The sequence below is a fragment of the Microcaecilia unicolor genome, chromosome 8 (genome assembly GCF_901765095.1).
Source record: "Microcaecilia unicolor chromosome 8, aMicUni1.1, whole genome shotgun sequence".
Lineage (NCBI taxonomy): Eukaryota > Metazoa > Chordata > Amphibia > Gymnophiona > Siphonopidae > Microcaecilia > Microcaecilia unicolor.
This window is the reverse complement of record NC_044038.1, coordinates 117,038,126-117,056,381: the sequence shown is the minus strand read 5'-3', so window position 1 is coordinate 117,056,381 and position 18,256 is coordinate 117,038,126. Positions and strand designations below refer to the sequence as shown.

Here is an 18,256-nt window from a genome sequence, read left to right as displayed (position 1 = left end):
AGCAGTCTGTTGAATATGTGCAGAGAAGGAGAGGGAGGAGTCAAAGATGACCCCAAGGTTACGAGCTGATGAGACAGGTAGAATGAGAGTGTTATCCACAGAAATAGAGAATGGGGGAGGAGGAGAGGTTGGTTTAGGGGAAAGATAAGAAGCTCAGTCTTGGTCATGTTTAGTTTCAGATGGCGCTGAGACATCCAGGCAGCAATGTCAGACAGGCAGGCTGATACTTTGGCCTGGATTTTGGCTGAGATTTCTGGTGTGGAGAGGTAGATCTGAGAGTCATCAGCGTAAAGATGATACTGAAAACCATGGGATGAGATCAGAGTACCAAGGGAAGAAGTATAGATGGAGAAAAGAAGAGGTCCCAGGACAGATCCCTGAGGTACAACAACTGACAGTGGGATAGAAGTAGAAGAGGATCCACTAGAGTATACACTAAAGGTACACTGGGAGAGATAAGAAGAAAACCAGGAAAGAACAGAGCCCTGAAATCCAAGTGAGGACAGCGTATCAAGGAGTAGGCTGTGATCAACAGTGTCAAAAGCAGCAGATAGATCGAGAAGGATGAGGATAGAATAGAGACCTTTGGATCTGGCTAGGAACAGATCATTGGAGACTTTAGCAAACATTGTTTCAGTTGAATGAAGTGGGGGTGAAAGCCAGATTGAAGTGGATCAAGAATAGCTTGAGATGAAAGAAAGTCAGGTCAGCGGCGGTGAACAGCACGTTCAAGTAGCTTGGATAGGAAAGGGAGGAGGGAGATGGGGCGATAGTTGGAAGGAAAGGTAGGGTCCAATGAAGGATTTTTTAAGGAGTGGTGTGACTATGGCATGTTTGAAGGCATCAGGAACAGTCGCAGTGGACAGTGAAAGATTGAAGATATGACAGATAAACGGGATGACAGTAGGAGAGATAGTGTTAAGTAGATGGGTAGGAATAGGATCAGAGGAACAGGTAGTTAGTTTTGAGGAGGAAAGAAGATGTGTAGTTTCCTCTTTAGTGATTTCAGAAAAGGAGGCAGGGGTTGGAGGGTTGAGAGAATGGACTAAGGGAAAGAGAGGTGGAGGTGACCTGGTTGAGAATTCAAGTTTAATCTTGTGAACCTTATCATGAAAGAAATCAGCCAGAGTCTGGGGGGAAAGTGAAGGGGGGGTTGGAGGTAAAGGCACTTTGAGGAGAGAGTTCATTGTGGCAAAGAGACGACAAGGGTTTGAGCCAAAAGAATTAGTCCACTGGATGTAATAGTCCTGTTTGGTAAGTAAAAGAGCAGACTGGAAGGAGGTCAGCAAGAATTTGAAATGTATGAAGTCAGCATGGGCACGGGATCTCAGCCAAAGGCGTTCGGCAGAGCGGGCACAGGAACGTAGGTAGCGGATTCTAGAGGTCAGCCAAGGTTGGGGTTTGGTACGTTTTACAGAACGGGGAATGAGAGGAGCGAGAGTATCCAGAGCAGAGGAGAGAATAGGAAGAGACAGCCTCATTGACAGACTTGGATAGCATAGTGGTAGAGAAGAGATTTGAAACATTGCAGGACAGAGTAGAAGGGTCAATAGCCTGAAGATTCCTAAATGTATTGGTTAAGATTGGACGGGACTGGGGAGGAGGGTGTTTAAGTGTGAAAGTTATCAGATGATGGTCAGAGAGGAGAAGAGTTGAGGCACAGAAACTGGAGAGTGAGCAGTTTGAGGAGAGGATAAGATCAAGACAGTGGCCGTTCTGGTGAGTGGGGGCAGTGGAGCACAGTTGAAGATTGAAAGAGGATGTTAAAGCAAGAAACTGCGAAGCATAAGAGTCAGAGGGATCATTAGCATGAATGTTAAAATCCCCAAGAATGAGGGAAGGAGATGAACGTTCAAGAAAGAAGGAAAGCCAGGCATCAAAGTCAGTGAGAAAGGAAGAAAGGGACTTATCAGGGGGTCGATAAATGACTGCTACTCGGAGAGGCAGAGGAGCAAATAGACGGATGGAGTGGACTTCGAAGGAAGAAAAACAGTGAGGCTGAGGTAGAAGAAGAGGTTGAAATCTACAAGAGGGTGAAAGTGGTAGCCCGACACCACCTCCGCGGCCAACTGGGAGAAAAGATAACCTCCATGGCATAGGGCTGCAACTGAAGCAGAGTCTTCAGGGTAAAGCCAAGTTTCAGTTAGGGCAAGAAGATGGAGAGTATGAGAGATAAAGAGGTCATGGATGTAGGACAGTTTGTTACAGACAGAGCGGGCATTCCACAGAGCACAAGAGAAAGGCAGGGAAGGAGGGGGGAGGAGAGGAACAGAAATTAGATTGGAGATGTCACGGTGTGACCTGCACAAATAGAATGAGAGCTGATGTGGAGGACCAGGATTGGGATTAATGTCCCCAGCGGAGAGCAGGAGAAGGAGTAAGAGAGTATGGAGAAAAGTAGGAGAGGTACGACTACAGCGACGAAGGCGAGATGTACTCAGAAAGGAGATGGATGAATAGAAGGAAGGAAATGTTTAAGGTTGAGAGCTGAGAAAAAAGAAGAGGAAAAAAAGAGATGGTGAGATGATGAATACGGATGGTGGACAATGTGTTCCTGCAGTGTACAGTGGTTTAAGATGGAGAAACAAATTAGGAAGGGACAGTGCCAAGAAAAAAAAGTGTACTGGAGCCATAAGTAGTAACTGAGAGAAAAATAGATGTAAAGAGAAAAATGCCCCGGCGCGCGGCACCTAGAGCGGAGGCCCTGAGTGAATCGGAGTGGACCTGGGAGTCGCCCCAGAGAAGGCAGAAAGGATATGCAGATGAGCTGCAAGTCCTCTACAGCACCTGAAAGGCAGCCGGTGGTAGAGCTGGGCACCTCTCAGCTGAGGAAAGGCTTACCAGGGGTTAGGCCGAAGCCAGCATTCGTCCCCCTGAGTGTCGCCTGATCCTAGCCAAAAAGCACCTGGAAACCCAGGGCACTTGGAGCGAGGGCCCTGGGAAGATTGGGGTGGACCTGGGAGTCACCCTGGATACAGCTGTGAGGAAATGCAGAAGGGCTGCCTTCACCCCCCTGGTGGGAGCGCTGGGCACCTAGAGCGGAGGCCCTGAGTGGATCGGAGTGGATCTGGGAGTCACCCCGGAGAAGGCTGAAAGGATATGCAGATGAGCTGCAAGTCCTCTACAGCACCTGAAAGGCAGCCGGTGGTAGAGCTGGGCACCTCTCAGCTGAGGAAAGCTTTACCAGGGGTTAGGCCGAAGCCAGCATTCCTCCCCCTGAGGGTTGCCTGGATAGTCACTTGGATAAGTTTACTCACCATTTCGGATCCAGGTTTCAGAAAGGCAGAGGATGTCAGGGTAGGAGGGCCATTAAGGTCTCTTATTTGAGCATTTTTTCATCAAAGGGACCTGCAATTCAACAAGCCAGTATTGAGTATGGGTCGACTGATGAAGAGGCAGGAAACGTTTGATATGATGTAAAGTGGTGGGAGAGGGTGACCCTTTGAAGTAGTAATCGGTTTTCGAACAGAACTGGGATTTGAAAAGACCCATGCATGATGGTGGGGTTGAGGGCCAAACAACTGGAGAGAGAGTGAATTAGTAAAAACCCTGCAAGCAATAAAGTTGTTTACTATGAGAACATAGTAAATGAGATACCAAGGAAAGGTCCAATTAAGGAAAAGCAAGAACAACCTACTATACCAGTGTGGGACTATGAAAAATCCTTTGGTGCGCCGCTCCAGCAAAAATAAAGTGTGTTACAGATGTGTAGATATTGGTGACTACTAGCAGGAAATCCGGTCGAGCCTAGCTTACGTCAGGCTTGAGTTAGCGGGACATGAGTGGGAGGGAAAATGTGGTCCCGCAGATGTAGCAACTTCTAATTTTGGCAAACAGCGGTAATCAGATAGCAGGTATGTCACAAATGGAATTTCTACCCACATGGATTCCATGCTGCTGTTTTGTGTGGGGTGAAGGAGTGGCCTAATGGCTAGTGTAGCGGGTTGCTGACCTGGGAAACTGGGTTCGATTCCCACTGGTACCTAATGGTCAGCAGTGGGTTGAGATCCTGGGGAACCAGGTTGAATTTCCTCTGCAGCTGTGTGTGATCCATGGCAAGTCACTGAACCTTCTTTTGCCCCAGCTAAAACAGTATTACAATATATTTCTTAGATTGTGAGCCTACTAGGGACAGACCCAAGACCTGTAAAATGAAACTGTAAGCTGTATATAAATACTGAAATGAATGGATGAATATAGAATTTTGTTTGACTCAATTCCTTCTTTAACATATAGCACAACTCCCTTTCAATTTGATCCACTCTATCATTGTGGTATAATCTGTACCCTGATAACACAGTGTCCCATTGATTTGTCCACCAGGTCTCTGAGATGCCTATTATATCTACTGCTTCATTTAGTGCTATATACTCCAACTCGCCCATATTATTTTTTTAGGCTTCTAGCATTTTTATATAGACACTTCAAATTGTGTTTTTCCCTTACATCTAGAAGCTGCTTTGAAGTTGACGGGGACAATTTATATCCTTTACTCTGTTCTCCTATTAAACACTCCTGGTTTTCTTTCAGCAGTATCATTCAAGGATACTCCACACTGAACTGTGTGCTCCTGGGCGACTGTTGTTTTCCTCTCCATTTTATTGTAAAAAGATAGGACTAGAATAGAGACTAGATGGAAGTTTTCAGTATAAGTGGTGGGAGGCTAAAACTCAGAGCATGTCTAGTAGGAAGGGTGCCCACATGAGTGTATGACTGGAAGCAAAGGCTATGAAGTAAGATGTATTATTGAATTAAGTTAGAGAGAAGGGGAGATTCTAAAGCATTGAAACTGGTAAATACCATTTTTGAAAATAACATTCATAGGGATTTTATGAAGGAGCCCAGAAGAGAAGAGGGAGCTAGATGAGCATAAAGAAAAATTAGAAAGATCAGCTAACGTAGAGTTGCACAACAAGAGCATGAAGGAAAAGGGGATGGGTAGGAGAGATGAGCAAAGGTAGATCTTTAAATGTCTAGGTGAAAGTGTATTGAAAAGTAGCTATCATAAAAGGTAAGTAGTATAAATTGAATGAGCATGTAGAAAATAATTTAATCACCAGCTTATCTGAATTTCCCTGTATTCGGTGTAGCGCGACTTAAGTTGTGCATGCAAATCTAGTTGTATTCTGGATTTTGCGCACACAACTTAATTACTTCATAACCTAATCAGTGCCAATAATTGCCATTTAACAAGCAATTATAGCACTAATTGGCATTAATTAGAATTTATGTGCAGAACTCTCTAAGCGTATTCTATAACCTGATGTGCATAAATTCTAAGTCACATAATTGAAAAGGGGCATGGAATGGGTGGGTTGTGGGTATTGCGCATTGTTATAAAATACACCTTGTGTGCACGAAATTTAGACATCAGCATTTACACCAAGTTCTACTGCAAATTATATCACAATGATAGAGTGGCAAGTTCAGCTTCAATTTTTTTTTAAACATGATGTATAGAATCTAGTCCTATATCTAGAACAGTAATTATTTCACTGAAAAGATTTAGAGCGCTTTCTATTATAGATTAATACAACTAGAGACCTGACTACCTGCTTTTTTCTGTCCACAGAAGTGAATGTTTAATGCTTGTACTATGGTGCTGTGCTGAAGCTCTCAGTTACGTTGTTACTGGAAGGACTCATTCATTACATGTTTAAAGTGGGAGTGTGGTACCATGTCTGAACCCAGCAGCCAGCTAAACATCAGTAATAAACCTGACCTCTTGGAGAACAGCATAGCAGATGACCCTCTGCCTGCAATTCATTCTGAGAGGAGAAATAAAAGTGGTATAATAAGTGAACCTTTAAACAAAAGCCTGAAGAAGTCCCGATCACTGTCAAACTACTCGACCTTTGGCAGCTCCACCTCAGTAAATGAACACTTGGATAAAGGAGTTTCTCTGTCTAATGTGGGAGACCTAACACTGGATAAAAGTATTTCTACCTCAAAGCACAAACACATTTCTCATCTTCTGAACAAATCCAGCAAGGCCGCAGAGGTCTCTGTAGATGACCTGAATAGTCTACAGTTCATGCAATGTACAGACATGTTTAAGGGAGTAGGGGCGGAGCATGTTCCTCCCCCGACTGACCTTGCAGGCAGCATCTCAGACATGGAAGCAGTCTCAGCTGCAGAGACTATGAACCTTGCCTCTGACTTCCCCTACCTTGGAGCTTTTCCTATCAATCCAGGTCTTTTCATTATGACTCCTGCTGGGGTGTTCCTGGCAGAAAGTGCACTGCATATGGCTGGCTTGGCAGAATATCCAATGCAAAGTGAATTAGCATCTGCCATTAACTCTGGGAAAAAGAAACGGAAAAGATGTGGCATGTGCCCTCCATGCCGGAGACGGATAAATTGTGAGCAGTGCAGCAGTTGTAGGAATCGTAAAACAGGTCACCAGATCTGCAAGTTCAGAAAATGTGAGGAACTGAAGAAGAAGCCATCTGCTGCACTGGAGGTAAATGTTTTGAAACAATGTATGCGCATGTGGTTTGCTTTTTCCTCTGTGGACACACTGTGTTTGGAATCTAGATAAGCTACACATGATAAGCAAGTTGAAACATGATATGGAATTAAAAGCAGTGAAGTAGTATTCGGTGCCCGTACCGCCCTACCAGCAGATGTAGTAGGAGCAAAATTGGCAGAATTCAACCTTGTATTGGACAGATAAGGAAGATGGGGTTGTAAGGAGGGCAAGAGAGCGAGCTGGCCAGTGATTGAGGCTAGTCTGTGGCAATGCTTCTCAACCCTCCAGCACACCTAGCCTGTCTGCTTTTCAGGATTACCACAATGAATAGGCATGAGATGAATTTTTCATACAGTAGAAACCCATCATATGCAACTTTGTCTCATGAATATATATTAATAATAATAATAATAAAACTTTATAACCCACTATATCTTTAAAAGTCTAAGCGAGGAACAAATCATGTACAAAATATGTTTAAAAAAAAACAATAAAAATTATTTCTTTACACAACAAACTATACAACAAACTCTACAATTCAAACATACAGCAGATTAAAATTTACATGGTATTAAAATAATTTATACATCAGAGGAACCAAAAGCCTGAAGAAATAAATGAGTTTTCAGTGCTTTTTTTAAACTGGTCCATATTTTGTATTGAATGAAGTTCAATGGGCAAAAACATTAGGCACGTCAGAGAGCGAGTAGGTAGATAACATCTTAGAGTGGCACTAAGAGTGGTGATCCTGAAACCTGACTCACAAGGTGTGTCTCCAGGAGAGAGTAACATTGTAGACAAGAAGGTAACTGTCAGTTTTGAATGATGAAGTGACTGGAGCAAGTATGATCTCCTTACTTGCTTGCTCCTCCACATCCAATTACCCTCTATTTCTTATAAGCCCTCACTGTTTCCATGCTTTCTCTTTTTATTACCCGCTACATTTTGTTTCCAATACCTCTCTGGTATCCATGTCATAGTATGTATTTCATTCCATATTTCATTTTTGATTCATTGAATAAAAGAATAACTTATGTCCCCTGAATGAGTTAGATTATTCAGCATTCATGTTGGCCTCTTCTGAAGTGATCTGCTACATGTCAGCTTGTATGTTCATATTGCACAGGAAGGAATGATCAAGTTTCAAATTTACCCAGTTTTTTATATACCTCTCATCATAAATACAGCTAAGAGAATATATTTGAAAACAAATCAATAGAATAGAGAAGCACAGAAATTAGGAGGAGTAAAGATAAAATTGTATAATGATGTTAATCTACCTTCAAATTATTAATTAACAAATAATCCATTGCTCCCACTTTGGAAACAAGGCTGGAGTTTATTTCAGCCTTGTGAGACTTGAAACTGTGAGACCAACATAGTGCGGCTCAAACTCACTTAGAGCCATAAACGTCTGAGCCAGAAGAAAACAACTGTTCTGGGGATGGCAGTAATCAGCAAGGTGGTGATGAGGGATGGCTGACTAATTTGCAGGTGTAGCTGGCTTATACAACTTGGGATACGTAGGGTGTGATAATTGCTATTGACATGGCATTAAATGGGTACCTAAATGTTGATACATAAATACTGGCTCATACTAGAATTCTATAACACAATCTGGGTGTACAACTGCCCTAGTGCGTAAATCTAAGGGGGTGTTCACAGGAGGAGGAGAATGGGGAACTAACATTTACACACTTAACGTACAGAATCCTGTAAATTACACATGTAACTCGTATTAAGGGACATGCATTTATGCCTACTATTGACATGGTATAAGTGCATATGCCTTAATTTAGATGTGCTGATTCCAACTTAAGCTAGTATTCCTTAGCATCCCTCTGGACCGGCCCAGGATTGGACTGATGGGTTGTGCTCGCCTTCCAGCAGGTTGGAGACTGAGAAAAAAACTCTGACTCCAGCGAGCCAGTAAGAGCCCTGCTCATGTGACCCTAGCCTCAGTATTTTCTCAGTCTCCCAGCAGGTAGGAAGTGAGCCCATTAGTCTCTCTTTATTAGTCTCTGGTAATTTTTCTTCTTTACGCTGTGCCACAGGAATTCTTTTGAGGCTTCTTAGTATTTAGCTTTCTTTGTCAGCCTCAGGGGTGTTATACTCGGGTGCCCCGGGTCCCTCCCCTATTCCTCCCCATCTCCCTCTAAGAATTTTCAATTTACAGGGAAGGGCTACTACCCTTTTTGACTAGCAAAAGGGTACTGCCTTTGGGAGAGGCAGCCAGGTTATAAAAAAGAGGGAATAAAAGCTCTGCTTCCCCTTTAAGCTAACGAGCAGGCAGCTCTCTTTAGTGTTGGCTGTGTGTGTGTTGTTTTGAAGCAGCTTCATGATTAAAAAAAAAAAAAAACTAGGAAGGAAACGGAGAGGAAAACGTAAATCTTCAGGGCTTTCTGAATTTAAGGGGACATTTAGGGTCGACGGAACGTGGCCTTCTGTGTTAAAATGCACAGTTTTGGTTGGGCGCGAAACGTTCGTTTTGGCGCGTGCACGCGCGTTCCCGCAATGGCGGAAAAGTTAAAATGATGCGCCGTATGTCAGCATCGGGGGGGGGGTTTCCTCCTCTGGCGCTTGTAAATTCTGTACGGTGTTAGTTGCAGCGACGGGTCCGGCTCTTCCGTTCCCTGCAGCGACTCAGTCTTCGGTTGCTCTGTCTTCGCCGTCGCGATCGTCTCCAGCAGTTGCTGAGCAGTCATGCGCGGCCCCGGAGGCCACCTCCGCGAATTTGGCGCAAAAGGTGGCCATTGTACCTACCGCTCCGTTATCGCCGTCGTCTGCTCCCCCTACAGTTCAAGATGCTTCAAATGTAGATATTCTTCAGTCAGCAGCTCTGGTACAAGCTGGGCCCACTCAGGCAGGGGGCTTTCCTCCTGAGTTTGTACTCCAGATGTACCACGCCTTTTTGATGCACAAAGCTGATGCAGGAGCTGGGGCAGGAGATTCTATCAGGCAGGCTCCTCCACCTCCTAAAAGGTTTAGGGAAGGTGGTTTGCATGGTGATTTGTGGGGTGATCAGGAAATGCCCTATTTGGAGGAAGAGGAAGGTCTAGAAGTAAATGTCTGGAATGATCCTGATTTCTCTTCTGCGGATCCTGAGGCGGCATCTTTTGCCTAGGGGGATGATCCTTCCGTGGCTAGAGTTTTTCACAAAGATGACTTGCAGGAGCTCATTGCTATGGTCTCTTCTGTGTTGAACTTTGAAGATCTTCCGCCAGTTTCTCAAACCCGTAAGGTAGATTTCTTAATTAAGGGGTCTAGATCCGTAGCCAAAACTTTTCCCATGCATCAGGACATTTGGGATGTTATTAAAGTGCAATGGGAGGTTCCAGATGCGGCTTTTCGTCCGACTAGATCTATGGCTCATCTCTATCAGATTCCAGAAGCGGATAAGGCTCTGCTTAAGGTGCCGGTCGTGGATGCAGTGGTGTCGGCGGTTACTAAGCGTACTACAGTCCCTGTGGATGGGGGAACGGCTCTGCGGGATGTTCAGGACAGAAGACTAGATTCTCTGCTTAGGAACAGTTTTGATGTTTCTTCCTTGGCAGTGCAGGCTGCCATTTGTGGTTCCTTAGTGGCTAGAGCCTGTTTTAGATGGGCAGAGAGAGTCCTGGACAGGACTTCGGATGATCTTCAAGCTATCGATTGAGAGGTGGCCAGGATTGAGTCGGGGGCGGCTTTTCTGGCTGATGCCCTGTATGATTTGCTCCGAGCATCTTCTAAGTCTTTGGCTTTGGGGGTTGCTGCTCGTCGTTCTCTGTGGTTGAAAGGTTGGTCGGGGGACGTGGCCTCCAAGTCCAAGTTGAGTAAGTTTCCTTTTAAAGGCTCGTTCTTGTTTGGAGAAGAATTGGATAAGCTGGTTAATTCCTTGGGAGATGTTAAAGTTCCTCGTCTACCGCAGGATAGGCCTCGTCGGTCCAATCGTGGTTCTTTGTTTGGTAGAGGTTCAGTGAGAGGTTTCCGTAGGTTTCAAACTGGTCGGGGTTTTCATCCTCAGAGGTCTCGTTTCCTCAATAGGGCTCAGTCCTTTCGGGGTTCTCGCAGAGGAGCGGGTTTCTCCAATCTAGGTTTTCAATCCCAGATCCGTCCTACCCAATGAATGTGCGAGGGCCTCTCCTCTGGTCCCTGTCGGAGCTCGTCTTTCTCAGTTCTATCAGAGGTGGGCCCACATCACTTCAGATCAGTGGGTTTTGGAAGTTATTCAAGATGGTTATGCCTTAGAATTCGCAAGGCCTATTTCAGACGCTTTTCTGGAGTCTCCCTGTCGCTCTCCTTTCAAGGCGAGGGCGGTTCGGGACACTCTACAGAGGCTTTTAGATCTTCAGGCTATCTCTCCAGTCCCTCTTTCAGAGTACAGGCAGGGCCAGTATTCCATTTATTTTGTAGTTCCCAAGAAGGATGACTCCTTTTGCCTTATTTTAGACCTCAAAGCTGTCAACCGAAATCTCAGAGTTACAACCTTTCGTATGGAGACCCTTCGATCAGTCATTGTAGCAGTGCGCCAAGGAGAGTTTTTGACAGCCTTAGATCTCACAGAGGCCTATTTGCATATTCCTATTCGTCCGGCTCACCACAAGTTCTTGAGTTTTGCAATTCTAGGACGGCATTACCAGTTTCGCGCTCTGCCCTTCGGGCTTGCGACTGCTCCACGCACTATTACCAAAGTTATGGTTGTAGTGGCCGCAGCCCTCAGAAAAGAAGGAATTCTTGTTCATCCATACCTAGATGACTGGTTAATCAGAGCGAAGTCTTTTCAGGAGAGTTGTCACGTCACACACACCGAGTGATGCAGTTCTTGCAGTATCTAGGTTGGGTAGTAAATGTAGCCAAGAGTCGGTTAGTTCCCTCTCAGTCTCTAGAGTATTTAGGCGTCACGTTCAACACAGCATGGGGCCGAGTCTTTCTGCCGCAGGCCAGGATTGTAAAGCTCCAGTCTCAGATACGGGATTTACTTCAGCAGCAACGTCCGTGTGCTCAGGATTATCTTCAGGTCCTCTGTTCCATGGCAGCCACGATAGAGGTAGTACCCTGGGCCAGGCTTCATATGAGGCCTCTTCAGTGGTCCCTTCTATCCTGGTGGTCCTCTCAGAGGGATTCACTGCTGATGCGTCTGCCTCTCCGCAACCGGGAACGCAGCTCTCTGTTTTGGTGTCTACGGATGAAGAATCTCACTGTAGGAATGCCTTTGGAATCTCCTCGGTGGATACTGTTAACAACAGATGCCAGTCTGCGAGGCTGGGGAGCTCATTGCCTGGGCAAATGGGCCCAGGGTCTCTGGTCTCCACTGGAAGCAGTTCAATCAATCAACTTGTTGGAGACCAGGGCGATCCGGTTAGCTCTGCAGCACTTCAGTTCTCGCCTGGTAGGCAAAGCGGTGTGAGTGCTTTCGGACAATGCCTCGGCAGTGGCCTATATCAACCGCCAGGGAGGAACGAAATGCCGTCTCTTGTGTCGGGAGGCGGAGAGTCTTCTTGCCTGGGCGGAGGTTCACCACACGGCCATTTCAGCATCGCATGTAGCAGGAGTGGAGAACGTTCAAGCTGACTTCCTCAGTCGCCACACTCTCGATCCGGGAGAATGGGCTCTCAGCGCTCAGACGTTTCAGTTGATAGTGGAGCGCTGGGGCACTCCAGTTCTAGATCTTTTCGCCACCAGTCTCAACTCAAAGGTCCCTCGATTCTTCAGTCGCCGAAGAGATGCAAGAGCGGCAGGGGTAGACGCTCTCTTGCAGCAGTGGCCCTCCGACCTTCTTTACGCGTTTCCTCCGTGGCCGCTAATAGGTCGTCTCCTACAGAAGATCGAGGAACATGGAGGACCAGTAATTTTGGTGGCACCGGACTGGCCTCGACGTCCTTGGTACACGGATCTGCAACGTCTGTCGGTTGAGTCTCCTCTTCGGCTTCCAGTTCACAAGACTTTGCTGGTACAAGGGCCAGTTCCACATCCAGACCCGGCTCGGCTCTTGAACGAGCCCGTTTAGCTAAGCGAGGTTTTTCAGCGCCAGTGATTTCCACTATGCTACGGTCTCGTCGGCATTCCACTTCTCTAAACTATATCCGCACTTGGAGAATTTTTGAGGCCTGGTGTGCAGAGACTGGCATTCTTCCTTTTCGGGTATCTGTGCCTCAGATGTTGGATTTTCTACAGCGAGGTTTTGATAAAGGGCTATCTCTTTCTTCTCTTAAGGTGCAAGCGGCAGCTCTTTTCTGTTTCAGAGGTCGGATTCGGGGTAAATCTTTGGCCAGCCTTCCTGATGTGGCTCGTTTTTTTGAAGGGAGTCAGTCTTCTTCGTCCTCCGGTAAGGTCGGTCTTTCCATCTTGGGATCTTAATCTGGTTCTTTCGACGCTGACAAAACCCCCATTTGAACCATTGCGTGCATGTTCTTTGAAGGATTTGACGCTTAAGACAGTGTGTTTGGTGGCTATTGCGTCTGCTAGGAGAGGCTCGGAGTTGCAAGCTTTTTCATGTAGAGCTCCATTTCTGGAATTTTCTAAGGAGCGAGTGGTTCTTCGTCCAGTTCCTTCCTTTTTGCCTAAGGTGGTGTCTCGTTTTCATCTGCCCCAGTCAGTTTTTCTTCCTGTTCTGGGATCGGCCTCAGGGACGCAGGAGCAGAGACAGTTACATACTCTGGATGTTAAGAGAGTGCTTAAAAGGTATCTCGCAGTTACGGAGGATTTTCGTCGCACGGACCGTCTTTTTCTTCTGTTGGCCGGTCACCGTAAGGGGTTGTCGGCTTCTAAGCCCACGTTGTCTAGGTGGATCAAAGAGATGATAGCGTCAGCCTACCTTTTGGCAGGTAAAGCAGTCCCGGACTCTGTTAAAGCTCATTCAACTAGAGGGCAAACAGCGTCCTGGGCCGAGTGATCCTTGGTTCCGCCAGTGGAGATTTGTAAGGCAGCGACTTGGTCCTCTCTCCATTCGTTTTCTAAACATTACCGACTGGATGTTCAGTGTCGGCAGGAGACGGTCTTTGCGTTGCGGGTACTTTCAGCGGGTTTGCTGGAGTCCCTCCCGTAGGACTACTGCTTTATGTCCCATCAGTCCAATCCTGGGCCGGTTCGGAGGGATGCTAAGGAAGGAGAAATTAGACCTTACCTGCTAATTTGCTTTCCTTTAATCCCTCTGGACCGGCCCAGGCCCCTCCCGTGGTCTATCTTTCTGTCTATGTTTGTAAGTTCAATGGTTTGCAAAGATGTGTTCTATTGTTTGCAGAGCTGTTTTTTGCTAGTTAAAAAAAAAAAAAAAAAAAAAGGAAAAAGAAACCGATTTTCTATTGAGGCCATACCGTTGCTCTGGTAAAGGTACTCTGTGAGCCATTACAGTTAGGCCATACCGCTGCTCTGGTGAGGGTACGCGGTGAGCCGTTACAGTTAGGCCATACCGCTGCTCTGGTGAGAGTTGTCGGTGAGCCTTTGTTTGAGCACGTATTCATTGGTGCTCCCTGGTTGCTTGAATTCCTTGGGGCACAGACTGTATTTTTCTTCTTTTTTCTGCTTTGTTATTCAAATACTGAGGCTAGGGTCACATGACCAGGGCTCTTATTGGCTCGCTAGAGTCACAGTTTTTTTCTCAGTCTCCAACCTGCTGGAAGGTGAGCACAACCCATCAGTCCAATCCTGGGCCGGTCCGGAGGGATTAAAGGAAAGCAAATTAGCAGGTAAGGTCTAATTTCTCCTTCTATAAGAGGACTTAATGCACATAAATGCTTTTGTAGAATAGGCTCACAGACTGTTTAATTTGGGTGTCCAAGTTGTAGCTCCTAGTGAATAGAATTACACTCATTCTATAACAGGTCTAAAGTTAGGCACCAGTTGTTTACCTAAGTTATAGAAGACTAACCTAAGTTATAGAAGACTAACATGTGAGTATTGGTTGCATGTGTAAATGCGAGCCATCCACTCAGCGATATTCTATAACATAGGCACACAACCTACTTAAGCATAAATACGGGGGGTGTTCACATGGCAGTGCATGGGCAGGTCCTACGTTTATGTGCATAGTTTAGAGAATACTGTAAATTACATGCTAAAGTGTTGTATTTAGGTGCACACATGTAATTGGACATGCCTAAATATTGACATGTAAATGCTGGCTTATGCTAGTATTGTATAACAGAATCCGGACACCCAGATTTAAAAAAATGGTGGGGATTAGTGCTTAGCACGCTGCATCTTGACACCTAACCTTTGGTACCCTTTATATAATTGTCCCCTATGTGATCTGTGTACTGTATAGTGAACACTGCTTTTTAACATGTTTATAAATGAGATGGGAGTAACTAGTGAGGTAATTAAATTTGCTGACTACACAAAGTTATTCAAAGTTGTTAAATCGCAAGAGGATTGTAAAAAATGACAAGAGGACCTTACGAGACTGGGAAACTGAGCATCCAAATGGCAGATGATGTTTAATGTGAGCAAGTGCAAAGTGATTGATAGGGAAAGGGGAACCCAAACTATAGCTAAGTGATACAAGGTTCCACATTAGGAATCACCGATCAGGAAAAGGATTTAGGTGTCATTGTTGATGATACGTTGAAATCCTCTGCTCAGTGTGTAGCAGCAGCAGCTAAGAAAGCAACTAGAATTTTATGTATTATTAGGAAAGGAATGGAAAACAAAAATGAGGACGTTATAATGCCTTTGTATCGGTCCATGGTGCGACTGCACCTCGAATATTGTGTGCAATTCTGGTCACCGCATCTCAGAAAAAGATATATTGGAATTATAAAAGGTACAGAGAAGGGCGACGAAAATGATAATGGGGATGGAACGACTTCCCTATGAGGAAAGGCTAAAGTGGTTAGGGCTCTTCAGCTTGGAGACGGCCAAGGGGAGATATGATAGAGGAACGGGTAGAGGTGAATCATTTGTTTACTCTTCCCAAAAATACTAAGACTAGGGAGGCACGCAATGAAGCTACAAAGTAGTAAATTTTAAAACGAATTGGAGAAAATATTGCATCACTCAACTATAGTTTAAACTCTGGAATTCATTGCCAGAGAATGTAGTAAAAGCAGTTAGGTTGGCTGGGTTTAAAAAGGGTTTGGATAGCTTCCTAAAACAAAAGTCCATAAGCCATTATTAAAATGGACTTGGGCAAAAATCCATTGCTTATTTCTAGGATAACCAGCATAAAATGTATTGTACAGTTTTAGGATCTTGCCAGTTACTTGTAACCTGGATTGGCTACTGTTGGAAACAGGATGCTGGGCTTGATGGACTTTTGGTCTGTCCCAGTATGGCAATACTTATGTATTTATATACAATACACTACTAAGCTCGTATGTGGTTACAGAGGAAGGCTACAGAGCAAATTGGAGGGTCATGGGATAGGCGGAAATGTCTTATTATGGATTAAAAACTGGTTGAAGGATAGGAAACAGAGAGTGGGGTTAAATGGGCAGTATTCACAATGGAGAAGGGTAGTTAGTGAGGTTCCTCAGGGGTCTGTGCTAGGACCGCTGCTTTTTAATATATTTATAAATGATTTAGAGATGGGAGTAACTAGCGAGGTAATTAAATTTGCTGATGACACAAAGTTATTCAAAGTCGTTAACTCGCGACAGGATTGTGAAAAATTACAGAAGGACCTTACGAAACTGGGAGACTGGGTGGCTAAATGGCAGATGACGTTTAATGTGAGCAAGTGCAAGGTGATGCATATGGGAAAAAAGAACCCAAATTATAGCTACGTCATGCAAGGTTCCACGTTAAACGTTATGGACCAAGAAAGGGATCTGGGTGTCGTCATCGATAATGCACTGAAACCTTCTGCTCAGTGTGCTGCTGTGGCTACGAAAGCGAATAGAATGTTGGGTATTATTAAGAAAGGTATGGAAAACAGGTGTGAGGATGTTATAATGCCGTTGCATAACTCCATGGTGCGACCGCACCTTGAGTATTGTGTTCAAATCTGGTCGCTGCATCTCAAGAAAGATATAGTAGAATTGGAAAAGGTGCAGCGAAGGGCGACTAAAATGATAGCGGGGATGGGACGACTTCCCTATGAAGAAAGACTAAGGAGGCTAGGGCTTTTCAGCTTGGAGAAGAGACGGCTGAGGGGAGACATGATAGAGGTATATAAAATAATGAGTGGAGTGGAACAGGTGGATGTGAAGGGTCTGTTCACGCTTTCCAAAAAATACTAGGACTAGGGGGCATGCGATGAAACTACAGTGTAGTAAATTTAAAACAAATCGAAGAACTTTCTTCACCCAACGCATAATTAAACTCTGGAATTCGTTGCCGGAGAACGTGGTGAAGGCGGTTAGCTTAGCAGAGTTTAAAAAGGGGTTAGATGGTTTCCTAAAGAACAAGTCCATAAACCACTACTAAATGGACTTGGGAAAAATCCACAATCCCAGGAATAACATGTATAGAATGTTTGTACGTTTGGGAAGCTCATGAGGTGCACACTGAGCTACTGTTAGAAATATGCAATCTGTCCCTAAAATCGAGTGTAATACCGGAAGACTGGAGGGTAGCCAATGTTACTCCGATTTTTAAGAAAGGTTCCAGAGGAGATCCGGGAAATTATAGACCGGTGAGTCTGACGTCGGTGCCGGGCAAGATGGTGGAGGCTATTATTAAGAATAAAATTGCAGAGCATATACAAAAACATGGACTGATGAGACAAAGTCAGCACGGATTTAGTGAAGGGAAGTCTTGCCTCACCAATCTAATGCATTTTTTTGAGGGGGTAAGCAAACATGTGGACAATGGGGAGCCGGTTGATATTGTATATCTGGATTTTCAGAAGGCGTTTGACAAAGTGCCGCACGAAAGACTCCTGAAGAAATTGCAGAGTCATGGAATCGGAGGTAGGGTATTATTATGGATTAAGAACTGGTTGAAAGATAGGAAGCAGAGAGTAGGATTGCGTGGCCAGTATTCTCAGTGGAGGAGGGTAGTTAGTGGGGTCCCGCAGGGGTCTGTGCTGGGTCCGTTGCTTTTTAATGTATTTATAAATGACCTAGAGATGGGAATAACTAGTGAGGTAATTAAATTTGCCGATGACACAAAATTATTCAGGGTCGTCAAGTCGCAGGAAGAATGTGAACGATTACAGGAGGACCTTGCGAGACTGGGAGAATGGGCGTGCAAGTGGCAGATGAAGTTCAATGTTGACAAGTGCAAAGTGATGCATGTGGGTAAGAGGAACCCGAATTATAGCTACGTCTTGCAAGGTTCCGCGTTAGGAGTTACGGATCAAGAAAGGGATCTGGGTGTCGTCGTCGATGATACGCTGAAACCTTCTGCTCAGTGTGCTGCTGCGGCTAGGAAAGCGAATAGAATGTTGGGTGTTATTAGGAAGGGTATGGAGTCCAGGTGTGCGGATGTTATAATGCCGTTGTATCGCTCCATGGTGCGACCGCACCTGGAGTATTGTGTTCAGTACTGGTCTCCGTATCTCAAAAAAGATATAGTAGAATTGGAAAAGGTACAGCGAAGGGCGACGAAAATGATAGTGGGGATGGGACGACTTTCCTATGAAGAGAGGCTGAGAAGGCTAGGGCTTTTCAGCTTGGAGAAGAGACGGCTGAGGGGAGATATGATAGAAGTGTATAAAATAATGAGTGGAATGGATCGGGTGGATGTGAAGCGACTGTTCACGCTATCCAAAAATACTAGGACTAGAGGGCATGAGTTGAAGCTACAGTGTGGTAAATTTAAAACGAATCGGAGAAAATTTTTCTTCACCCAACGTGTAATTAGACTCTGGAATTCATTGCCGGAGAACGTGGTACGGGCGGTTAGCTTGACGGAGTTTAAAAA

General features: G+C 45.1%; 1 protein-coding gene across 7 annotated transcripts in view; it reads left to right on the top strand.

Annotated features, from left to right (window-relative positions):
* CXXC5 (CXXC finger protein 5) overlaps positions 1-18,256 on the top strand; it is a 238,425-nt gene that overhangs the window by 113,537 nt on the left and 106,632 nt on the right. For all 7 annotated transcript variants that reach the window (XM_030213251.1, XM_030213253.1, XM_030213254.1 and 4 more), the window contains one exon: positions 5,573-6,463. In XM_030213251.1, coding sequence (XP_030069111.1) covers positions 5,678-6,463 — 786 coding nt within the window. In that variant the 5' untranslated portion in view covers positions 5,573-5,677. The remainder of the gene's footprint in view (positions 1-5,572; positions 6,464-18,256) is intronic.